The following is a 26,086-nucleotide window of genomic DNA, read 5'->3' as shown; positions in this document are numbered from 1 at the left end:
GATTTTGGAAATACTTCTTTCCATCTTCTTCCTCTGGGATATAAGCAAAGCTTCAAACTCATGCAGCTACCCTTAAAATGTCACAAAAAGAGATCACGTAGGACATGATTAAAGAAAAATCTAGGCAGAACGTGTGTTCTAGTGTTTTAGAAGTCACCTTTACTGCACTACTGTGCAACACAAATTTTCCCTCCTTCCTATGTAGTAGTTGGAAGAGGTGCTGCTGCAAACGGATGCAATAAATTTTAGGAGGGGAAAAATGGGCAGGAAAACAAAATTCAGGACCATTGTTATTTCGTGTTTTCTTTCCTGAATGGTGATACTCCAGTTATTTATATGCTTACTTAACTTCCTACATGCTATCATTTGTGTTGTACAGCCAGTAGATAAACCAGTTTTACAAGGTGCGCGGTGGTTATATTTGTCTATGTGATGCTTGTTCACAAGCCCTATTATTTGCCTTCTTTGTTGTTGTGACACTTCTGTCATATTTTTGGACTAATGTGATAGTCACAGATTTTTTTTTTAACCTGAAGGCTTGTAGAGAATTTTAGTTCCTGTAGAAAAAGATACAAATCAGGATGTGTATTTGGATAGGGAGTAGTCACTCTATGTTACAACTCATGTAGGTGTTTCTACTCATTTAGGGGATAGTCACTCTAGATTACTGCTCAAATGCCTGCCAGAAAGACCCTCTTTTTACCTTTGGGTGTATTCTACCCTTGACAGCTGTTCTAGCCTGACAGAAAATGCCTTTGCCAAGAGAAATCCGTGTCCCCTTTCCACTGAACCAATGTGACATGATACTCAGTCTAAATAAATGCCAATGGCAAAATAAATCGTCCTGAGGGAACTGAAACATCTTCTTGAATCCAGAAGGTGGAAGTTCCACAGAGGTTGGGTAGAAGATCAGCAAAGCAGCTGTCACTGTTTCGAACATGTTTTTCAATGGGAAAGTCGAATAATGAGAGGGGAACACAGGCAAAATGCTTGCTCTCGTTCCAGTTTCTGGTGGGAAGTTCTGCAGGATTTGGCTTGCAGCTGATACCATTTCTCTTCTCCTCTAAGGATTAATTTTTTTGTGTTTCTTTGGGACTGCCTAGTTTCCATGGGCTATTGCAGGCCAGAAGATCTCTTCCTCTGTTCCTTCGTTCATTTGGCAAACTAAGCTAGTGTTGCAGGGTCTGATGTGGGTTTGTGCAGCAGAATCAAGTTCCTTCAGTCAGATTGTGTGTGTGTTTGTTTATTGATAATGCTTTGAGGGATCTTGGAAATTCTAACTGACAGATGGGCAGATGTCTAAATTTTACCCTGCAGTATGACTGAGGAAGTCCTGCACAATCATCAGCCAGAAGGAATGGCAAAGTCTCTATGGCCCCAAATTGCTATACTAATTGCTACTCTTTCCCCTCAATTCTGTTCCACTACTGTGGGTGACAGAACTTCTGCCAAATCTCAGTTAATTCATCTATGAAATAGGGCTAATCAGATTTGTCTACCTTATAGAGATTAATTTATTAAGTTTATATTGCAAAGCAGCGCAAAGGCGTAAAATGTTATGGAAATGTTGAGTGGTAGCCATGTAATATTAATTTTGTTTATTGAGTCCCATCACAGATAATGTCAATGCACTTCTGCAAAATATGGAAGCACAAGCTAATCAAAATATAGGCTTTTCTAATTCTGTTTTTATTTTGCAATATTTTTGGTATTTTTCCAAATCAATACGAACTGAGTAAATAAATGAATAGCATATCTTTTGTTTAGCAGTGTATCTTAAAATCTGCTCTGGAAGATGGCCTCACTTTTTTCTGCTTCCTATCTTGTGACCACTTCACAATTTTAACTCCTCTGTCCTTTGCTCTGTCCCACTGTACTTGTTTTTTTTCTATAAGATTCAGCTGCACTTAAACTTCTTTGGCTCATGATTTGCACTTGCTGTGTGTACTGCGGTAATTTTCAATGAGTTCTATTTTAATTTCAATGTGTCTTACCATTCTTACTGGTAGATACAGGTTTGGAACTGACAATTCATGTGTGTGGACCCTACAGGGACAAAGGAAGCCCTTCTAGTTCATCTACCAGGGGTACTGTGTACAGGACTGAAAGTTCTGCTCTGCTGTTCCCCAGAGTTCCCCAGTGCTTTTTTAAAACTTGTCGAAGAACTTCCATTAAGATCACTTGCTGGAAACGTCTTCAAATTGTTCTGAATGTTTTCAGGGTACCCAAATGTCTTGTTGGGAAAACTGCTGAAGGATACAGAAGTTATAGCACCCAGAGCCATTCCATAAGCAATCTCTCCAGATGATCCTTGAGTCCCAGAGGTGGGTTGTCCAAGAAAGAAAGACATTAACAGCAGCAACAGAGGACATGAAGACCAGTGCACAGAGTGTTTTTCTTGGTCTCCAGTGTAGCAGCAGAATGTGATTAGGTGTCCCTGTAATCAGATCATTTTCAAGCACACCTGTTTTCAAGTTAAGGAGAAAGACAGAAAAATAAATAAAGTGCTTGTATGTGAATGATGCATTCTGCCAGGAAACTATAACTAGAAAGGAGTGGTGTTGTGTAGCATAGGTGTTTTCATTCTATTTCTACAGAAAACCCACCTTTGTAGAAGTGTGCTGAGTTTTTGCATACCTCTGGGAATGTCTGTGTTTCAAGCAATATGCCGGGGAACAGTGAATACACTGTGCATATGGCATCAAGAACTCTCAGACCTGAAATATCCAGCATCTGCCAAGGCTGATGCCCAGCATTAGTCCCAAGTGGATTGGCGTGGTCAAGAAGCACCTATTCCAGAACAAAGGAAGTTAATCTGGCTCCTGAGCTGCTTGAACTGTTGTGGTCACAATGCTGATCTTAGTAGGATTGGTATGAACCCAGTGGAACTTGGCTGATTTTGGTGGGTTGCTTCAGTGCGTATTGGACAGAGTTTGACCCTTTGCCCTTAGGGCAGGGTGGATTCTTCTTTCAGTGGTGCTCTCATGTTTCTTGGAATACAAACTTTTCAGTGACCCTCAAAAATGTTCTCTTAATCTAGGGAGGTCCTGCAGTATTGGTTATTAGTGTTCTCCATATAAAGGCGCAATTTCAAATCCATTTTTAAAAGGCTGCAGTGGGTTTCTCTTGGGACTTGTGTAGTTAAGTTCTTAATAACTCATTTGTTGAGCTATTCATTCTCAGGGAGTTGAATGTTCTCGACGTGTTCCTGTGGGACCACGCTAGGCTCAGGCTCTGTGTACCAGCCCCACATGGACCAAGACTTCACATCATGCAATTGGCCATCACATATTCATTCTGCACAGCTTTTACTAAGTATTTGTTTGCATGTTTTTGGATGGTTCTTCAGGTGAACTGGGATCCCCTCCCCCATTACAAAGTACCTCAAAATGATAGCTAGTTACTCATACCTGTAAAAAGTTAAAATGAAGCATGTCAGTGTAGTTCCTAGCCCACAGTAAATTCCTGGTTTAAGCTGGCAAAAAAAGAAGAGGAAAAGCTCATTCCCTATGAAGGAAGCTCAAGAAATCCAGAGTAATGCATTTTTGAGACAGAACGTTCAGCATCATCGGTTAGGCAAAAGGGATAAGATTTCACAGAATCCTTGTAGAATTGTAAATCTCTTACCAGGCAAAACATTAATATTGCCAGTGCTTATTACAGCTGAATAAAACATGGTGTTTTCAGATCATGGGGAGTCACGTAAAGCTTGTTCCCATTCACATGGGTCCGCATCTCTTGGGTCTTGTGCAAAGAAGGAAGCCCAAAAAAGATGAGAGCAAATTTCTACTGGAACCTCAGTATTGGGGCTTTATTTATTTATTTATTTATTTATGACCCCTCAATATTTTTGCTGATTTAAATTTATTTTTATATAAATATAATAAAGCCATAGCTTTATTTAAATATTTATTTATTTTGTTTTAATGATTTCCATATGATCATAAACACATTTTCTCAAAAAGTTACATTAATTTGTTAAAGAGTGGCCAAAAGTCTTTTATTTTTTTTTCACTACAGAATTCATCAAGATTTTGAGTTAGTAAATAGCATCTGAGCTAAGTGATTTTTCTGTTTGATGTACTTGTTTTGAACAGATTCGTTGCAGGTAACTGAACTGCGTATCTGACTTGCTTAGAAGCAAATGATGTAGTCAAGGAATGACGACATTTGAGATTTTCAGTGAAGTTTTCCGAAGTGACTTTACCCTCAGCTTAGATCAGTGACTATGTTTCTGTTTCTGAGCTCAGCCAGGGGCACTCACACATTTCGATATGGCTGGGCCTAGAAAGCAGACCTGGTATTCTGAAGCTCTCAGAGGTCCTCCTGAAAGCCATATCCATCTTCAGCATTAGGCAGTGTTACGTGGATTTTTCCAGAAAAACCTATCACATTCCATGTTATCTGTCATAAAAGTGCATACCTTGCAGGACAGGCAAGAGAACTGCTGACAGCTGTGTCCCTCAGTGTCTCCCCTGCACTGTAAAAGTTTTGGCAGGAGGATGATTTGTTAAGCTTAAGTGTGTGACTGTGGAAGAGCAAGTGACTTGCTCAAAACAATTACTGGCATTAGCAAAAGAATTTGAAGCTGTTTGATAAAACAAATACAGAGTGTGAATGAAGCTTCCACTGTGGTGACATGAAGTAGGTCAGTGTGTGTTGAGCAGACCGTAAAAATTGCTAACTTCAGCTTGAATTATGTAGAAAGAATCATAGAATCATACAACGGCTTGGACTGGAAGGGACCTTAAAGACCACTCAGCTCCAACCCCCTGCCATGTGCAGCCCTGCCCTCCACGAGCTCAGGCTGCCCAGGGCCCCATCCAACCTGGCCTTGAGTGCCTCCAGGGATGGGGCACCCACAGCTTCTCTGAGCAGCCTGTGCCACTGCCTCTCCACAATCTCAGTGAAAAATTTCCTCCTAACATCTCACCTAAATCTCCCCTCTTCTAGTTTAAAGCCATTCCCCCTTGTCCTATCACTATCAGCCTGTGTAAAAAGTCAGTCCCCTTCCTGTTTCTAAGCTCCCTTCACTGGTACAGGAATGAAAGCTCCAGCACAGATGTAGTGTGTTTTTACAGAAGGCACATCTTCTAAATGGAGGGAAGCCGAAGTTTAGTGCTTAGACAAGGACACAACATCAGATGTGAAAAATCACAGTTCCATCTATTTTTATTTCAATAACATTAAAGAGCAAGGGAGGGGAAAAAAAGAGAGCTACTTCTGTGCTGTGAGAGTAGCTTTGACTGATGACTAAGTGCCAGCCTGGGGAATTACAGCAGCTGTGTGTGACATACTTTAGTATTCCTGAATTTCGAAGAAACTGCGGAGTTTGGCCTGCAGGTGCCAGCTTGGTCCATTTTTAAAATTTACCTGAAGAGGTGTCATGTATTGTCTTCAAAAGCACAGTCCCTCTTGCTTTTATAGAAGAGGCTGAGTCACGCTGGCTAGTACAAATAGAATATTGCAAGGCTAAATTTCCTCAGGCCCAATGGAAATCGTAGCTTCTGCATTAATGAACATTGCCTCTCCCTGTCACTCTGTCTTGCTGCTCGTGGGCTCTGAGGATGCTGGGTGATCACCTGATTGAGGTAGTCTGTTGCTCCAGGGCAACCCAACTGCTAATAGCCATGCTGCTGAGGGCAGCAGGCTGCGGGACTGGAAAAAATCAGGTTTCTGGTTTCACCTCTGGTATCAGCCTGTTGCAAGGCTCTGGAGTTGTCTTTGATGCCCGTGTCTTCAAACACCCCATTAATCATGGGGAGTTCTGTGAGAGACAGTACCAACATGAGTGTGAACACTTTCCCTGCCTCAGACTGTTGTTCCATCCATGGCCTCTGCAGGCAGAAGGGGGAGCGTGACAGGGGCCTTGAACAAATGGATACATAACAATCAGTGCTAGTAAGGCAACTGAAAGTACAGAAACTCACAGAATTTTTGTAAGACATCAAGTAAGGATGCCTTGGCTATTTGGGGAGAGCTAACTGATTTGTTCTGGGGGGATTCAGTTCAGTCGGCATCTCAGGCAGTTTTTAATGAGTCCTTTGTTCTAGCCTAGCCACCAAAGATTGTGGTATAAGTTGGTTGTTCTACCTATGAAGAAGTAGTATAAATTGTCCTAAGCCGAACACCGTGCTGTTGCAGTTGGATTGCTTCTGTTCTAAGCCAAAGTCTAATAACGCTGGTGCAGAAATCTCTGCATTATCCTGCTGTTTGTAGTGTGGATATGCCATCTCTCAGAAGGACACCTGCAAATAGTGGCTCTGGGAGGAGTAATAAGTCTTAAACATATTTGAAGGAAAGATGTTGGAGCAATATAAGCCTTCAAATTGAAACAAATTGCCAGGATTTTTGAAGGAATTTCAGGATGAATGAAGTGTATATGCTTAAAATGAGAAAATATAATCCCTTGTGAAATTCAGCTCCCCTGCAACCTGCAAGTCCTTAAACCTTATTCTAGAAGGAGCTAAACTAATTGCAGAGAACATTGGCAACAATAAAATATTTTGGGGAACATGACTGAAGTGTGATGATGCATATCAGAAAGGAATATTTCATAATTCTCGCAGATACTGATGAATTCTAAGTGTACTTATTAACTCCAAGAACAAATTGTTGTTGATGACCTGGGAAGTAGTATTAGTATAATTTATGACTTTAACATAAAAATGGGTGCTACATAAAACTGCAATTGCTTCCATGCGTAGGTAGTTCTGGAGAACTGCTCTCTCTTGCAGAGGAGAGTAGTCTTTTCAGCTTAATGACAGTCTTTAAGGAGGACTGTTGCTAAGCTGAAGATGACACCATATATCCTGCACTTCGATTTAATTTCCTATCCATTTGATTGTTCCTTTTTCTCACTGAATGAAATGAGGTATTGAGTTGGCATGAAACATGGTTGTTTACGGCTGTAAATATTGTGATTCTGTTGTATAAATTGTGGGCTTGTCCCCTCTATGATAAGATGTCTTCAAATCCCATTCTTGCATCTTGAAAAACATCAGGAAAAAGTATCCAGGCAGCAGAAGTTGTCTGAGATGTGAAAATGTACAAGACGTGAGGATGAATGAAATGTATTAGAACTGCTTAGGTTGGGGAGGAAACAGATGACAAGTGGCATGATAAGGAATGTAAAAATAATGAATAATGCAGGGAAGACTGGCTGTGTGCTCGTACTTACTGATTTGCAGAGGTAGCAAGAACATCCAATGCAATTAGAAGGCCCCTTGTTCAAAAGGATGCCCCATCCCTGGAGGTGTTCAAGGCCAGGTTGAATGGGGACCTGGGCATCCTGATCTAGGCTTGATTTAGTGGTTGGCAAACCCAAATCTGGGTCTGTATTTTTAGACTGGAATCCTGCACTGTCCCTTCCTTCTGAGAGCAGCATGCCATCAAGGACATGATAAGTTGAGCTTTCCTTTTTTCCCTGAAGGGACTGCCAGTGAAGTTGGAAAGCATGATCTCCAGTGCAATAGAAAAAGAGAAGTTTTGAAATATCTTCAAAAGCTTTTTTATCCTCTCTCCAGGAGGACAACGGTATTAATAGATCACAAAACAGTTTTCCTCATTTGATTACAAAGATAAAGTTTCTAGGCGCCTTTTTCCCCCTTTTTTTTTCCCTTCTTTAAAGATGAAAGTTGATTCTCCTGTTGGGGGTTCTCCTTGGTCCAGCTGGAACAAGGATTTGCCACTGTTTCTATGTCATGTATCAAAAAGAGACTTATGAAAAAACTTCTAGCATTTTGAATTTTTTTTGTCTTTCTTTCTGATGTGTATTAATATGGTGTTTTTTCAGTGTCATGAAAGTGATCAGCAGAAAAGACTTTTTCCCTAGAGATTAAATGATACTGATGCAGTTCAGCATTGACTAGCGTATAAATGTGACTGTGGAGTTTTCATAAACACTGGCCTCATCAAAAGAACATTCTTAATATCAGTGACTTTAGCACATGAGCATTTAAAATAGGGCCTGCAGCCTTGTCTGTATTCCTTCTTTACCTCTTTGTTCCTTGTTGGGTTCATCAGATAATGAACAGGCTAATCAGAAATAACATCTCTAGTTGAATTCAATAAACATATTTGAATTGGCACAATTGCATCTTTGCAAAGAAAACTTTCCCCTAGGTGAGTGGTATTTCTGTTTTACAAATGAAAACATTAGAGTTTTTTACTGCATTAAATCATAATTAAGCGAAACTATCTAACAGGTTACCAGGTCCAGCTTTGGATCTGGTCCTGTGAGCGGCTGCATACATTCACCTCTTTGTGAACCTAGATGGAGATAAAAGTGATCACAAGGAACAGACCAGATTCTTACGCAGAGTGTCCCCAGGGAAAGTAAATTCCACACTCACTCAAAGTCAGTCCTTCCTGAATATGAATGTAATTGTATTTCATCAGCTAAGTGTTTCACAAAGACATGCAGCATGGACGATGTTAAGTAAGCTCTAAAATACTTGTAAATGCTGATAGATGAATACATCCATTGTGCAGAAGGTAAGCCCAACATGTGACCTAGTAAATGTCCTGGAAAATATATGTTGTAATAGTAGATTTTTTTCATTTTATTAGTTACTCAACAGAAAGCATTTCAAAACTGGTGAGTAATGAATGATTTAACAGCTTCATTTGTAGCATACTTAATATACTACTTTTTCAGCTTTTCTATTGAATTAGTGCATCGGGTGATTTAGTGATTTCTGTTTAGATCTAGCCAATGTCTGATAGGATTTACATCAAGGCAGTCATAAAATTAGAACAATAAATAAGTAGTCTGACAGATTCCTTCAATATTAGCTTAATTCTTGCTCCAACTTATCAGGGGTAATATTTATTATAGACCTAAAGGGCATGGAATCAAAAACTGTATGAATTAGCAGAAGAATCCTGGCCAGCAGTTAAAGTTGGTTTCATAGCCCCTGTGTGTCCTTGCGTGGCAAAGGAGGAAGGTTTTGTCACTAGAGCCTGTAAAACAGCATCAGGATGGATGGCAGGCAGAAGAAACAGTGTGCCAGTGCTGCACATCCATGTTGATAAGTTCCTGTGCATACAGGCTGAAGTGGAAGAGCTGAAGTGTGGAAGGTTGTGCCGGATTTACATTCCATTGTGCCTAGTGTGTGTTGACAGTCCATTTCCCCTCTGTCTACACATCTGAGTGGAAAAGTCTTCTTGGTGTTCTTTTAAAATAAACACATATAGTCCTTGCAAAATGAACACTGTAAAACAGCCTGTTAGAGAGCTAGTTGCAGAAAGGAGGCAGAAAACTGAAATTGGTGCTGTTTGTGAGCATTTTAACTCTGCCTGTAATGAATGGGAGGGTGATGGCTGCTTGGCTGAAGGAATCTCCTGCAAAGAAGGCATGACTATAAGGTACCTTTACTCCTTTCTTGAGACTGGGCTTCTATAGATGTCCCTGTGGCCCTGCTTGAGTGCCAGGACCCTGGGCTTGTTCGAGAAGGCTGGAGCTGAAACCTTGGCTTGGGATTTTGACAGTTTTGCAGGTGGAAGGAAGGTGGTTAAGTCTCGTTGCCATCTGAGAGCTGGCCAAGTCACCATGTGAGAAGTTTTCTTCTATCTGTCTTTTGATACCAGGTCTGTTTGCTTTGATTTGTGTTTCTGTGCCCGGTTAGGCACTGGCAGAAATGCTGCAGTTGGTGTTACAGTAGAACTCGGCGGGAGTGGTTCTTCCATTTCCCATTTTGCTTTGTACCTTTAAAAAGGAAGCTGTGGGCTCTCTGAAATGTCTGTCTCTGTGCCTCCCTTGCTGCTGTAATCTCAGATGTGTCTTGAGTAACATTAAAATGTGCATTCAGTGCTTGTCTTTTTCCAGTAGAGTTAACAGCCTGTGCAGAATGGAAAGCTCTGCAGTGCTTTGCACAGACTCTTCTTCAGGAAAACCAATACAGGAAATCTCCAGGGCAGTTAATCAAAACAGACGTGTGAAACCTTCATGGGGACACCCTTTTCCAAAAAATAGGCCCTTCCTTTTTACACACAGACATGTTCCTGTAAGCAAATTTTCCAGAGACACATCTGACAAGCAATTCCTTCGTCTTTAATCCACGTAATGAAAATCTTCCGCTTTATCCAATTGAGATCAACAGTTCCTGCTTTAAACATGAACTTGGGCTTGCACTGTGCTGCAAGAATATTTTCTTTCTGGGCTGGAGGAAACACCTTATGCAGGCAGGAATTCTTAACGTGTCCCACAGTACCCACATTTGACATGCGTGCCTATAATAGGTGTAGCAGGAGTCATTCAAATGTTTTGAAGTGCACCTTGCTTGTTTTATATCTGGATGTAGTGTCATAGCTACAGAAGTCTCCCATTAACAAAATAAAAATTATTTAGGATGATAGGAAGAAGATGTATTAGTTGTCTTCAAGGCATTGATCCTGTAGTAGTTTTTGCACCTTTCAAACGTTTAATTCCTCATTACAAAGGATACTGCCTGCCGCACCATCCCACTATAAAGGAGGAAGAGGAATGCTGTAAGGCTGCCTGATCTCTCAATACACCAAGCAGAAAAAGGTTCATGGAAGCAGTGAAGCCTGGTGGGCTTGCAGCTTTTGAAATCTGTCAGCCATCCCTCCAATGACAGCAAAGAGAGGCTTGCAGTAGTGCCCAGTGCTGCTCTGTTGGGTAGGGAAGAACCCTGGCCCAAGACTTCAAGATCTTGGATCTGCTTCCAAATAAAGACTTGAACACATGTTGTTTATCAACTTCAGGGTGCGCTTCAGGCAACATCTTTTCATGCCATCCCACAACTCCCTTTACCCACCTCCACCTTCAAGTGCTGTGGAACATCTCTGTTTTCTATAAGGTGAAGTCCGTGAATATGCGCTCCTACTTACACCTTCTGTGAATTTTCTCTGTGATCATACAGTGTTTTATGTAAAGGGACAGATGGATGTGGCACTTGCCTAGGTCTCCCACTCCCTTCCATATTCTGGATGTCAGTATCAGATTTTGGATCTGCTTTTCATGGTAGTATGGAGCATCTCATAGACTTCAGCAAAACCATGCTGAAGTAAGGTGGTGCTCGTTTTGTGTGAAGTGTCAGAATTTGGCACTTGGTAACCTTCCCCTCTAGAGAATATGTACTGGGCTTTTTTTTGCTTCCCACCTACCTCTCCTTTCCAAATTCACCACTTCAGGGAATTTCACAAATAAATTACTGCTCTTCTAAATATAGATGAGCACATGGAAGAGTAGGGTTTAAAAATAGTTTGACTCTTGTAAAATGGATAATTTTCACAGCCAAAGCATTTTTGTCCCAGAGGAATACTCAGTGTGCACGGAAAATGTTTTACAACAAAAATTATTGGCAATTTTCAGCTAACACAAAAATATTGGAAGTACTTTTATTTCTGAACTCTCATTTGAGTGCTGTGTTGTTGAATATAACAGTATGTAGTTGTATTATGGAGCTTATGTACTAAATAACGCAGAAGAGCATGTCAGTTAGAACTGTATTTCCACCTCTCCAATTATACATACTTTGCTTTACAGTAGAGAGATCTACGTATATGAAAGTTAAACCAAGATATATCTTTGTTTTTCCCAAATTCGATTCCAGTGCTTACATGGATTCTTTGTGCTATTATAAATATGACAGGACTTGGCTTTGGAAAATCTCAGTTGTGTCTGTGAAAGTCTTCTACATGTAAATGGAAAATATAAATGAAAGGCTTGCCATGCTTTTGGGAAGCCTGTACATGAGCTAGGGTGAGGACAGGGAGCAGTCTAACACAGCAGCACAGAACTTGGAGTGAGCTGTCGGCTTTCCCAGCAAGCAGGGCAGATTTACTGTGTGTGGGGATTTCCACGCTCACCTCCAAACAGTTGTTTAATTGTGGCCTATTTTGTGATCATTTCATGGCTACTGCATTTCTGAAGGGAAACACAAATTAGTCAAAGTACCTTACGCCTTCAACCAGACAAACTTCCAAAACCCCACAAGCCTTTACTTGCTCTCTGTGAATTTCTGCTTCTTACAAAATGGATGCTTTGCAAAATGAACCATTTCACTGCTCTCTCAATTATTTACCTGTACTTGGAGACTGTTCTTTTCATACAAAAATACTTGGCCATTACTGCATCAAAGATTACCATTTAGGCTAATCATATCCATGTTTGGACTTAGTGTTTTCTCACCATCATAACTATGATAGATGGAGGGAAACAGGCTGTTTTTACCTATCAAGTTTGAGAGTGACAGATCAAATGCCAGTCCTTGCTCTCTTGTCCACTTACTCCACTCAGGTGCTTCATAATAGGCTGTTTTATTCCTATTGAAATATCTAATGAAAAGAAGACTTAAGCAACTAAGATAGTACTTCAATAAATGTTGTCAAGCATTTATACACAAGGTTTTGCCCTCCTTGGTTTCCAAGGTTCATAGTAGGAATTTTATTGTAGCTCGTGTTGCCACTCTGCACTGCCAGATTACCACTGGAAGTGATGTCTCCTGCAGGAGTTCAGCAGCCCTGGAGCAGGATCACTGATATGCACAGAGGTGGTCCTGTACACAAGATGCAGGTATGTCAAAGGGGTACATTGCATTCTCCAAAGATTTCAAAACGTTTAATTTGCGCAGGAGCTGCTACTGAGCTTCACTTAGGAAGGCTAAGTGAAGTGCCTGTATATCTCTTCACACGTTTAATGGTTCATTTAATGGCAGTCAGCAAGTCCTTGTCACTCACTGTCCTTCCCAGCCCCACTTTCCCTTCTGATATCCTGCAATATTCAGAGATGTCTGATGTTTGTCAGAGATGAACATGTTAGTTTAAGCAGGCCAGACAACTATAAATAAGCTGACTGGAATTGATCCCATTTTTGTAGCTGAATGAATTGCCACCTTTGCTCATCTGCATAGTCTGAAAGTTTACGCATTCTTAAATATACTTTATTGGAGCAGTTGAAGATAATACGTTTTACTGTATTGCTGGTATGGCTAGAAGCATGGACATGGTTTTAGCAGTTCAGCTGATAAATGGTTGCTCAGTAATTCACTGTAACTGTAATTCAAGTATCGCAGCCTGTGAGTACACTTAAATTTCATTTTAGCGTTGTCTGTATCTCTTTCAACATTATTCTTGCTTTCAAGCAAAAGACAGGTAGTTCTTTCTGTCTGTACATTGCTTCCTTAAACCTGCTTTCACTGCTGCTTTCCAAGACTTACAACCAAGTTTTTCCAGCCTCTGCTCACCAGAGAAAGCAGAATAATGCAGATGTGCTTGTCCTGAAGGGCAGAGCTAGTGAACATCACAGATACCATGTGTGTATGCTTGGGTTTATAGCACTAGATGGGAAGTTTTCAAAAAGACATAGGTTCATTTGGTTCATTTCTTGACTGAAACAAAACAAAAATGCCTATGATTTCATCCTGGTCCAGTCATTCTTTTAGTTGTGACCTTTGCAAGCCATGCAACACTTGGAGCTGGGATGCCAGTACTCAGTGATGCAGGTGGTTTTTATAGTTTAAGCCAAATTTAGCTGTTGTGATCATTTGCTATCAGCATTTCAGCATCAGACTCTTCAAGGTCATCTAGATCAAGTCAATCTTTGTGGTGCTCTGATTGAGATTTATAATGGAGGAAAAAATGTACTCTTTATCAAAGGTCCTTACAAGGTCTGGAGAGAAAAACAGGTGCCACATCAAATATGATATGAAGCTGAAAGAGAAGTGCCAAGTGCAGACTCAGCAGAGAGGTGGAATTGTGAATCCTCATCAGGTCTGTCGTACATTTCTATGATTTGTGCAACATTTCCAGGGAGTGAAGAAGATGCAACTCCTCTTTGCCCTGCTGCTCTGTGCTGCACAAACTGTGCAGGGAGCCTTCATCTCCAGGAGAGCCGATGCTGCTTCCCCAAGAATCAGCTGAGAGTAGTTCAGTGCTGATGCCTGGGATTTGCCAAGCGCTGAGATAGTGAATATTCAGACTAAACTCGGTGGCTGAATGCAAGGGTGAGAAATCATAAAAAAAAGGAGTTCTCTTTGCTGTCTGCCTCTCTCACAATATTTTTAAGATGTCTGAGTTGTGCCAAAAGATACAAGTCATCTTTGAAACCATTTTTAAGTGTAAATGTGACATTTCCTCCACTAATCACACATTCTTCAGGTGAAAGATAATAGAGTTGTCTGACTAGCTCAGCCCTGGTCTTTGCTGGAGTAATTACTCCAGAATGAATTATAGCCATAGTGGTGGGTTTGTAATTTCTGCTCTTTTTTGTGTTAAGTGCTCAGCTCATTTAGCATCTCAGTTTAAACGTGAAAATGTCCAAAGAGGTGAAAGATCCGTGATTTATATTTATACCCAGCATCCTTCTACCTGGTCCTCATTTTATTTTGAGTTGATGTCATAGCAGATACATCAGTCCAGTGAACCTACTGTATTTTTTCCCAAAACATTGAAAACTCATGCTAATTTCATGCCTACTAGCTCTCAGTCACAGGACATCTGTAATTAAAAGTTAAGTGATAAAGTACTGTTGGTACGGATGGTATGTAACCACAGCTGATTACTTTTTTATTATTCATTTCTTATTTTTGAAGATCCATGTAAATGTGTGCTCATTTCCATCTTCTTTAACCAAAAGTAAATCATTTAATGTCTCTCTCTAGCCATATGGATTTCATATACCATTCAGAGCAACTAGTCCTATATGGTAATGACTCAAAAACATACTGAATCCAGTTAGCAGCTTTGTAGATCATTACTCAAAGTATCTCATGGTTAAGTTTCATAACAGTCCCACTTATTATCTCATATCCTCCATGTAACTATTCATTAAAGGCAACTATGCCTTCAGTCAGCGAGTGATTCACGGTTATTTCTCTCAATCCCAACACCCTACTTCTCTCCAGCTCTTCTTCTTAATTTGTGAAAGCCGTACAGTCAGCTTGGGGTGATGTCTCGCAAAATAGAGGAACAGTTACAGGCAGTGATTGTGAACAGATTAACCTTTAATGAAAGCAGTCTTAAACAATGCTGCTACGTTTGATGATGTACCAAAAAAATAGAGCATACAAGTAGACGTCTGTCTTTGCAGGACTTGTATTACATTAACCGGAAGGGAGAACTTTGCCTACATAGAATGAAACTTGTGCTGGAGCAGGGGCCCTTGGAAGGCTCCTACTTGTGTACGGACTGCTTAAACCATTGACCTCAGGCTTAAATGGTGGCAAAAGAGTTCACACCGTTGAAAAGTTCAGCTGGCATAGCTGTATTTCCTTACCTCTGCTCATGCAATATTTAACGTGTTTACTCATTTCCTAACCAAACTGGTGTATCGTCAGTTTTAAGAAGGGGATCCAACTGACTACTTCTGCTCATCAGTTTTAAAAATACTGCTATCCAGGGAGCCATTCCTTTTGTTTTGTAAAACGTCAGCTAAATCCTCAGTTGGCATAAAGGAGATGCCATTCCATTGCCATCAATGACAGTAGGCCAGGAGGCTGCACTTAGGAGTGTTTGGAGACAGCCAGATGTGTTTTTCCTTTCCATTGTATAAGAGTCCCATTTTGGACATACTATTTTTACATGAACTTTGTACATTAATGTACTTTACTGATTATGTGGAATTACCAACTATTTCCATGTGCATTTCTCTTATCAACATATGGATTATGCAGTTCTCACCCCCCGCTCTGTGCTGCTTCAATGACTAGTGTGGCCATTCAGTGAACCAGATTGGGAATCTAAGTCTTCCTTTTCTTTTTTCTACCTGTTCGTTTTTCAGCCACATCAGCTCCCATGCATCTCCTCAGACAGCTGTGCTGGCTGAGAGCATTAGGGCAAATCTGAGCAGCAGGACGGCAGGATTTGTGCAAACAGACCTGCTGATGAATATGAAACCTCAGTTTTATTGACTCACCCGTGTGCTAATGAAATGCTCACCCAATTCTTGTGGAAAAGAAAATAGGTACAGGCTCAAGCTTAAAAAAAAAATGAAAAAAATATATGAAGATTGATCCAACGCAGTATGGATCTAGCAGCAGGCTTTGTAGGTGAATGCAGAGTCTGATTCAGATCTTTTCGTTGCTTTTACTCCATTAGTTCCTGTGGAGTTCCTGTGATGTGTTGTTGGATATATAAGATCAGAACCAATCTCTCTTGGGATCTGAGAGACCAAGCTTGTCCCTGTCTTGTGCAGAAGTGCTAGCAGTGTAAGTAAGCTCTACTCCATCTTGGAAATGTTTTTAAGTGTTTTGACTGTTGTGTAACTGTTCAAATCCCTTGCAACCTGTCCTTGGACTGATACTCTGACTCCTTTGGTAGATTTATGCAAGTGAAAGGGGAGATAACATTTCCTCCAGTGGATGCTAATGCAAAATCACAATAGCATCAAGTATTGTGGTGCTGATTAAATCTTGTGGGTGAAAAGCTCTTGGGTTCGAGGAGAGGGATCTGTGAAATCTGTGCCCCTTTATCTGCTTGATGCTCCTCAGCTGATAAGATCTTACTGGGTTGCCCAAACTGTCTCTCTGGGTCTTCACCATAGACAGAGGTGACAGTGCAAAAAGAGGGATTGTGGTCTCCATATTCTTTCTGTTAACAGCTACAGAGTTTCCTCTGTCATTTCTTTCGTTTAAAGCAGCTGTATTCTCTCACTGACTCTATGCATCCAGCACCAGTGTTTGTTCAGCTGTTCCTGCAGAGAGAGGTGTCACTGGCTGGGGAGAGGAATTTGTGCGAGTGCAGTGCAGAGACATGGTAGTTGGGGACAGTTCAGAAGGGAGCTTGAGTAACAACACAGCTATCTCAGCAGTATCCACACCTAATGATTTTCATATTCTTTAGTACTGTGTTTCAAAACACAGTGCTCCTGCTGTGTTTGAACACCAGCCACGCTGGCTGGATATCACAAGAATTAGGCGAAGTAGAGAGCAAGCTGCTGATTTTAAGTGTGGTGACACTTGGCAAGGTGACTGTTTGGGTAGCTGGCTACCTGCAGATGGACAGTCTCCTCCTCTGTTTGTTACCTTGATTCACATGAGGAAGACGTACTAGCAGAGATGATGGAGTTTGAGGTCAAGCCACCAAATTGCTGCATCTTATGTATAATAAATATCAGTGTCTTCCTAAGTAACTCTGAAGTTCGTAATGTAAGAGTAACTGAGCTAATTTTGGTCATTTAGCTGGTGCTGCTGCAGTCTGGGTGCAGCACTATGCAACCTACAGCGATTTACCTACAAGTAAAGCAGACGTGTGGGACTTCGTGTAGGAAGTGGCATGTATAAATCTTTCTGCTGTGATTTAGACAATAGTGCCAAGAATTTGATCTTCTTTTGGAGGAGAAAAGAGAGTATACTTCCTCAGTGCTGTGTAAGAGTCTCCAGTTCAGGGAACAACAGACTGCAGTACTTTCAAAGTGGTACATGCCCCCATTAAGCCATTCTTAGTTACTGTACAGGCATAAGTCATAAATAGTTTATTTGTTCCTTGGCAACTTCATATTTCATGTAGGAACAAAAGAACACATCTACAGTGGAACTTTTATGAGATCAACATTTAATCTCTGAAAAAGATTTAGTAAACATCAAGGTTACTGTGAAACCAGTGATCTTACCAGTCCAAACAAAATTGCAGTGGTTAGTAAAAGACTTTGTAACAATGGCTATGAATGCATATATACACTTACATACTTGTATTCCTATACAGGATTCTTTCTGTTTGTAGCAGAGTCATGGCCTCTCATTCCCTTCTGCAAAAGGCAGTGTAGGCATAAGAAATGAAAGACAGTTCTTTCCTTGCATCTATTTTGTATGTGGGAAAGGGGTACAGTAATGGAATACGGAACAGCAGGAGCAAGTGAGAATGGGGAAACGGAATAATGTGTACAAATACAAGGAAAACAAGGGTGATTGCTGAGAGCATTATACTGAGGTTCCATAAGCTGAGATTTCTATTACATTTCCACGTATTTCTATTCCGAGACTAGCTGATCTGTAGTATGTCCTTCCACGTGTGGTTTCCTCTCTATTTTTCAGTCCTTCTACCTGCAACAAGTCATGAAGTTAATCCCTTCTATGTAGAAAGGCCATCATCCCCAGAATAGTTGTCCTCATCAGGGCCTTCATGCGAGGAGGGGTGTTTTCTATGGTTTGCAGGTTTCCAACAGGCTTGCTGGCAACGTTGTTTTTTTGGAAGCAAGACTTTATCCTTCTCCTTCTAAACTGTCTGGCCTTCAAAATGAGCGCAGATAGCTGAAAGCAAAGGGTTAAGTTTTTGATGTAAAATCAGAAAAGTGTACAAAAGAAAGTTTCGGTTCAACGTATCAAGGATATGCAGCATCTTCCTTAGAGCTTTCCTAAGGCATCTCAGCCCTGAAGCAAAGGGACAGACAGCTGAGTGACATTCTCTCTTTGGGTTACTGTCTTAAGGAGTGGCCTTCTCTCTTTTGCTGTTTTTATTTTTCCATTGGCTTTAGGCACTGAAAGATAACTCAGCAGCATGTTGCTTTCCTGTCTGCTGTATTTCAGCAATGGCTGTAGCAATAATGAAAGGGTTGCTGGCCTAGAGAGGTTACATCATTTTCAGGTGATTCCTTTTTCCCTCTCAGTCTGTCCGTCTCTCTTCTGTTCCCTGCAGAAGCCTTTCCATGTTTTCTTTATTTCCTGGGAATGTAATGCTGGTCAAACAGCCCTCTTTTGCCACATACAGCAACCATGATTTGCATTTCCTACTTGCTTGGCTTCCTGAACCAGGCTTTTTCCCCCATGTCCTTTTAATGTAATGGGATAAGCAAACATATGATGTGTATTTGGTTGGAGCTGTCTTTGCTAATCAAGCAACTTACTGCACTTTAAAGACTGTTACATTTTATGCTACAGAATTGAAAAATATTGCCACCTAGTTCATCCTCCCACTCCAGCACAGGATCAGCTCTACTTATAGCACTTCTGACAGACACTTGTATAACCAGTCCTTAAAGATTTCCAGCAGTGAATGACCCCACTGCCTTTCCAAGCAAGTTTACAAGCAGAACATTTCTGCAGTTTGAGCCCATTACTTTCTTCTCCTACCTCCTATAAATGCTGATGAACAGATTATTACCTAACAGTGCATTTTATGTATTTAAAGGGTGTTTTAATGCTCCTTCTACTTTAGGCTGAGCAATCAGCATTCTCTCAGTCTTTCCTCATAATTCATGTTATGTAGACATCTGCTCATTCTCATTGCTCCCTGAAGATCTGCCACCAGTTGTCTCACATCTTTCCTGAGGGTACTTCAGCTGAGCCAGCAGTAACACTGAGTAGAGTGGAAGGATGTCAATCTGGCTGCCTTCCTGCTGTTCATCCCAGAGTGATGTTTGCGTAGGTGAAAGCACATCACTGATTCACCTTCACTTTGTCATTCCTAGTGGTCCTTATGTCGTCTGTGCAGGACTGCTGTATATCCAGTTGTTTCCCAGTCTCCATGTGTGCAGCTGGTTGTTTCTGGCAAAATACAGAAGCTTGCACTTGCCTGGGTTGAATTCTGTCCTTCAGATTTTCCAGTTTGTCAAGATTGTTCTAGTCTTGTCCCCAGATGCACTTACTGTTTTACCCTGTTTAATGTACTTTGCTGGTTAACAAACACTTCTTCTACGTCACCTCTTCCATTAATGAAAATATTCCATCATATGGAAGCCAGGATGAAGAATCCTACAAGAAGAATCCTTCAGATTTGGTTATAAACTATGGATGTCTGCTTTCAGAAGCAACAAATTATTGTCAGCTACTCCAGCTGTTTCACCTTTTAGTAGCAATCACGTAGATCACTGGTTTGCTCATCAGCCTTTATGCAGCTCCCTCCAAGGTGAAACATTTATGAAGACATATTTTGTACTACCTGATCTTATCAACTGGATCTAGTATTTTTCTCTCTTTTTTTTTTTTTTTTTACATTTTCTGTTATAACTTTAAATATCTTTCCTGACATTTTTTAACATCACCTGCAACTTCTTAAAATTTTTCTGGTTTGTGGCATATTCATCCTAGACCATTTATTTTTATCTGGTTTAGCAGACTCTGAAGATGTGCACGCACCCCTACATATACATCATGTTTGCTATTTGCTGCAATTTATAGATGTATTTATTAATTTATTAGCATAATAATTAGGGAAATTAGGTTGTTTTGGCTGGATTTGCTTGATACCTCCATGTATTCTATTTTTTGTCTTTTTTTAATATCCTTAGAATCATAGAATCCTTAGAGTTGGAAGGGACCTCTGCAGGCCATCTAGTCCAGCTCCCCTGCAGTGCACAGGGGCACCACAGCCGGGTCAGGTTGCCCAGGGCCTGATCCAGCCTCACCTTGAAAGTCTCCAGGGACAGGGCTTCAACCATCATATCCCTGATGTGCTGACAATTGCTTTGGTTATCTGCACCAGAGTCTTTCTGGATATTTGAAACAAAAACAACTGATCTAGAGCTCCCCTGGTTTTTTAGGTAGGTTGTTGTTGTTTTTTCCATTTTCAAAGATAAGCACTCTGATCTTTTCCAAACATTTGGTATCTTACTTACCCTCCATGAACTCTCAAAGACAAGTGATAACACCTGTGAGATTTTTTTCCACTTGTTTCTAAATATCTTAAAGCAAAGTTCATCGGCCTTGGACAATTTAAGAATATTTGATTTAGCCTAGTGCTCACTGTGCATTACCCATTCTGGGCTGAAACCTTATCCCTCCTTTGCTGATATGATTTCCTGGTAGTTAGAGGATCAGTTGGCCTTTGAAGAAGTCTTAGCAAAAAATGCTGTTTTGTTCTTTCTAAGGTAATGTATCAATGGATTTCTTGAGTAGCAGACCAATAATTTCATAGTCCTTACTAATGAAGCATCTCATTTTGTCCCCGACCTTTTAGTCTTCATGCCCACATTGTCTTTTATCAAGGGATGCTTATATCATATTTTCATAGGAGGTATTCAATGTGCAAGCATTGTATCATACTCATGTTTCCTTTTCTTGTCCTTCCACAAAGACTAGGCATAATATTAATGATATAGATGCCAAGCATCAGTTAGAGCTTTCCAAACTAATGCTGATTTTGACAGCTGTAAAAGTTCTGTCCGGAGCACCTGATTGCTACATGTTGTCATCATTTGGCTGGTTTCAGTACTGCTGACATTTCCCACCATCCTTCTATTCAAAATAAGTAGGAAAGCCTCACCTTTGTCTTACTTGATGGTGTAAGTGTATTGTCCATGTAGATGGGACCCAGCAAGAGGGTTTGGGTTGTTTCATTTGTTTGTTTTTATTGCTTTGTTGTTGTTTTTTTTTAACCTGTTTAATAGTCGGGTAGTTTTCCTGTGTGTTAACTGTAGTTCAGTCTGCTGGCCAGTAGTCATCCTCACTTTGAGGACTTTTTCTTAGTTGTCTTCCCAAGGCAGCAACTGTCAGAAAAACAATAAAAACAGGTTTCTTGTGAATGTCTATGTGAAACCAAACCACTCCCAGGGAGGGAAAATGGGGAATTTCTGTATCATCAAAACAAAACCAGTTAGCCAGATTAAGGCTCATAAAATCTGACAATTCTGAAAGAAAAATTGTATATGGAGTGGAAGAAAGTAATGAAGAACACTTAATTGTGTGAACAGCTGCAGAATTTGCACTAGTTTTTACAGGTACTGTGTAAGCAAGCCCATTGAGAAACTTGCTGTATTTGCACGCACGGAGTTAAAAATGTTTTTGAGTTGCCTTCAAGTGCTGCAGAGTTCCTGGGGGTACTTTTAATTTGTTGCTTTTACACAAAAAGGACAAGTGATTTCTTTCCATTTCTGCTCTTGATCACGAAGCCCCTTATGTCCTTCTGTTAACTCTTCCATCTTCTCCCTCTCCTGTTTTCTACATATTTGAGTTTAGTTTGTCACCTGCCAAATACAGTGCATTTGGTTATCCTATCCATTGTATATGGGATGGGTTACTTTTTCCTGCCATAGCCCATTTTATTTCCAAGGCTACTACCCAATTTGCAGAAAAGAAGAGTAACTGGAAGTGCGCATGTGTGGGAAGAGTAACTTGAAAGAAAGGTAACTCAAAGGGTCTGTGCCTGAAGTCATTCATGTCCCCCCTCTGTCACTGATCTGCTGTGTGACTTTGGAAAAATCATATAGGTTCCTGATCTGTGTCCAGAGCCATGTCCCTCTTTTCCTCACCTCTCATTCAATCTAAAAGGAACTTAAGCACCTAACTCCTGGATGTGGTGAGGACAAACCCACTAATCTCGGTGATGAAATCTGGACAAGTACCTGAACCAACATTCAGTCCTTACCATGCACTTGTCTGCCACCTAAATTTGTAGACCATGATTTCTGCTAGTGCTCAATGGAGATGCTGTCACTCCTATCCATCTTCATTTCTTAGGAGAATAAATTGTTTTAAATTCTCATACAAATTCCCTTTTTTCTTGATTATGAAATATGTTTTAATTTGACAGCAATGTTATTTTTAGTAATACTTTTTGTAGCCTTTAGTATTAACATGTAGTTGGGGGAAAAAACTGCTAAATATTTATACTTCTCTCCTTTGATCTTTCACTCAGAAGAACTGAAAAGGTATCACACTTAACATTTTTACTATAAATATTTTAGATAGCATTTGAAAGAGTCCACATTCACCTCTCACGCTGGTTTTGTTCAAATTATTGAGATAAGTTGTCACTCTTAAGTGCTTCCAGATGGCATTTTGGTTGCCAGTGGTTGGAAACTTTTGAGTGACACTGTTGTGACTAATGACCAGCGGTGGAACTAATACTGCTCTTTGACAGATGCATGACCAGATCTTCTTTCTTCATTTTACCATGTCTCAGGAGGATGTAAATATATCTTTGCACAAGAAGCAGAACAATTCTGCAAAAATATTTTCCAAAATTATTTTTTTTGCAAGCAGGTTGTGTCCCTGACCTGCTTCAGTACCAGCCAGTTGCCCTGGAAGGCAGTGCAGTATATTTTCTAAGTCATTAACTTCTTCCAGATCCACAGAGCCTATTGTTGCCAAAGCTGACTTATTTTCTATTTAAATCATTTGTGATTTAGGAGGTCAGCAGAAATGTGGAAAAAGTGTCAGAGCCAGCAGTGACAGAAAATACGTTGATTTGTTGTGTTTTATTCACTGAAAATGTAAATTGTTCTGTGAGAATTTGGTATTATTTGCTGGCTAGCAGTCAGAACACTTTAGCTGCCAGTGCTGCAAGAACTTTGAGATGTTGTATGCTTCTGTTCTCCTCAGTATGCTGCCATTCCTTATCAACTATGTCAACCAAATTTCTTTAGTAGAGGAGGGTGTGATTCATGATAGGAATTTTTGGCCTTGGCCTCCCATGGGAAATGTAGTCTTGCCATGGCTTCTGAGCTACACAGAGAGAGAGAGAAAGTCAAGAAGTTTAGGCAGCAATTCCTATGAGGCTCAATATCCAAATCAAGTTATTTTATTCTTTTGGTTGCTGGGTTGGCAAATGTTTAAGCCTCTATTTAAAAAATGTTAAACAAAACCAACAAAAAGTACTGCCCCTTGCATTTTGTTTTGGTGAAAATACAATTAAACATTGAACAGCATTTGTCACTGAACCTTTACAATTGAACCCAGGTAAAGTGAAGCTAAATAAGACTGTGCTGTTTACTCAACGAGTGTTGTGTCTTGTGTGATGCTGAGACTATCACTTTTTCTCTCATGCTTTCAACATCCAATTATTTTTCTATGTTTAGCACATAATTAAATGTCCCAAATATTTTACCAAACAACCTTCTCTTGTGTTCAACTGCAGTGGGTAGCAGTTGTTTTACTGGATTTTTATGTTTGTATTTTTATCAAAATGTTTGCTTTTTCCTATCTTTATTCCACTTGTGTAGTCCTTGTATGGTGATAACCCCGAAGAAGAAGTAGTTTTTTTTTTTTACCATATTCTGAGCCACACCAGCTTGCACACATTCTGATCTTTATGTGGATGCCCACTGCAGGGCTTTCTTTTATTCCTGAAAGCCTCAGCCTTATTAAGTTGAGAGACTCATTCCATTAAAAGTGCATAAAGTTGCTTCTCTCTGGCATGGTGAGTGCTCCAGGGTAACTGTGCTGTCAGCAGCTCTTGAAGATGCTCATCCTCTAGCCTATCTCCCTGGATTTAGAGCAGGATTTTGAACTGTCTCACTAGATGGAGTGGTGAACCTGAAACTGAGGAGGCCTAATGTGATTGGGGAGAGCAAAGTTTATCTTACAAAAAGGGACATCTCTGTCAGTTCCAAATTTAAATAGCTGTGGAATCAACTCCTTCATATTGGTACGTGTGCTTGATACATGGTTTTCCTAAAGCGAGGGAGATTGGAGAAGGACGAGCAGTTTGCACCAGTGCTAGAATCCATCCCCTTGAGAACTGGTTTCATACGTGGTTTACAACCATTGAGTATTGCTTTCTCCAAAGAATCAATGAGTTGTATTAAAACCTAAATAAATAAAAAAACATCCCACAATCCTGAACCCTATGGCTTTGCAATGTTTTTCTGGCTTTCCATGGCAGCAAAACTCTGTCACAGTTATCTCATGATCCTATGGAGACTTTGGATATTCTTTTGGTATAATGGAGAATTATATTGTTCTTCCTATACTTCACAACTGTGATATCTCATTGTTGCTTGAATGAGATGGATTCCATTTCTTTTGGTGCTTTGGGGCCTTAGAACTCTTTAGTGGGAAGTGCTTGGATCTGAGATGGGTTGACTGTATTGTATTACTGAGACACCTATTACAGTGCACCAGGGAAATATCCTTTCAGGTTTTATTGTGTAACTTGGTCTGTTTGCAAGATCCCCTTGTAGTTGGGAGCTGAGAGAGAAGAATCCCACACCACCCTCATGTTGGTTCTTCTTTTGCTGTCATTCATCAACAAACCAAGATGGTCTCTTGAAATGGAAAAAAGTAGATAGGGACCAAAATGCTGGGCCAAACAATAAATAATTGGTTGAGTAGCTTTACTAAGCTTTTAGTGAATGCATCTAATAGTCAAGAGACTTCCTACTTTGGACAATACTTGTGAAACAATTTTTCATTATATATCTGTATTTGGGTTCATGAAATCAGGTCATACTTGACCAGTTTGATCTTCTATGACTAGATGACTTGCCTTGTGAATGAGGGAAGGGCTGTGGATGTAATCTACCTAGACTTTAGTAAAGACTTTGACTCTCTCTCACAGCATTTTCCCGGAGAAGCTGGCAGCCCATGGCTTGGACATGTGTACTCTTCTCTGGGTAAAACACTGGCTGGAGGGCCAGGCCCAGACAGTGGTGGTGAATGGAGTTAAATCCAGCTGGCAACCAGTCACCAGTGGTGTTTCCCAGGGGTTGATGTAGGGACAGACTGTGTTTAATATCTTTATTGATGATCTAGATGAGGGGATTGAGTGCACTCTCAGCAAATTTGCAGATGACACTGATTTGGGAGTAGTGTCAATCTGCCTGAGGGTAGGAAGGTCCTCTAGAGGGGTCTGGATAGGCTGGATCACTAGGCTGAGGCCAATTGTATGAGCTTTAACAAGATCGAGTGCTGAGTCCTATACTTTGGCCACAACAACACCGTGCATCGCTACTGGCTGGGGGCAGAGTGTCTGGAAAGCTGTGCAGAAGGAAAGGATTTGGTGGTGTTAGTTGACAGCTGGCTGAACACAAGCCAGTGATGTGCCCAGGTGCTCAAGAAGGCCAGTGGCATCCTGGCTTGTATCAGATGTAGCCAGCAGGCACAGGGAAGTAATCATCTCCCTGTACTTAGCTCTGGTGAGGCCACGCCACAAGTACTGTGTTCAGTTTTGGGCCCCTCACTACAAGAAAGATATCGAGTCCCTGGCACATGTCCAGAGAAGGGCAACAAAGCTGATGAGGGATCTGGAACACACATCTGATGAGGAGCAGCTGAGGGAAGTGAGATTGTTTAGTCTGGAGAAGTGGAAGCTCAGGGGAGACATTATTGCCCTTTAAAACAACCCGAAAGGAAGTTGTAACAAGGTGAGGGTCAGCCTCTCCTCCAAGGTAGCTTGTAACAGGGCAAGAGATAATGCCCTCAAGTTGCACCAGGCAAGGTTCAGGTTGGATGTTAGAAAAAATTTCTTC

The 26,086-nt window shown here is 40.7% G+C and overlaps 1 protein-coding gene across 8 annotated transcripts in view; it reads left to right on the top strand.

Moving 5' to 3' along the window:
• FARS2 (phenylalanyl-tRNA synthetase 2, mitochondrial) overlaps positions 1 to 26,086 on the top strand; it is a 288,269-nt gene that overhangs the window by 209,326 nt on the left and 52,857 nt on the right. Inside the window, exon 8 of one of the 8 annotated variants that reach the window (XM_021388663.1) lies at positions 16,063 to 16,172. The exons of the other annotated variants lie outside the window; for them this stretch is intronic. Coding sequence (XP_021244338.1) covers positions 16,063 to 16,168 — 106 coding nt within the window. The 3' untranslated portion in view covers positions 16,169 to 16,172. The remainder of the gene's footprint in view (positions 1 to 16,062; positions 16,173 to 26,086) is intronic. 8 annotated transcript variants of the gene reach the window in all.

Source organism: Numida meleagris, chromosome 2 (assembly GCF_002078875.1).
Source record: "Numida meleagris isolate 19003 breed g44 Domestic line chromosome 2, NumMel1.0, whole genome shotgun sequence".
Classification (NCBI taxonomy): Eukaryota; Metazoa; Chordata; class Aves; order Galliformes; family Numididae; genus Numida; species Numida meleagris.
This window is presented reverse-complemented; position numbering and strand designations above follow the sequence as displayed.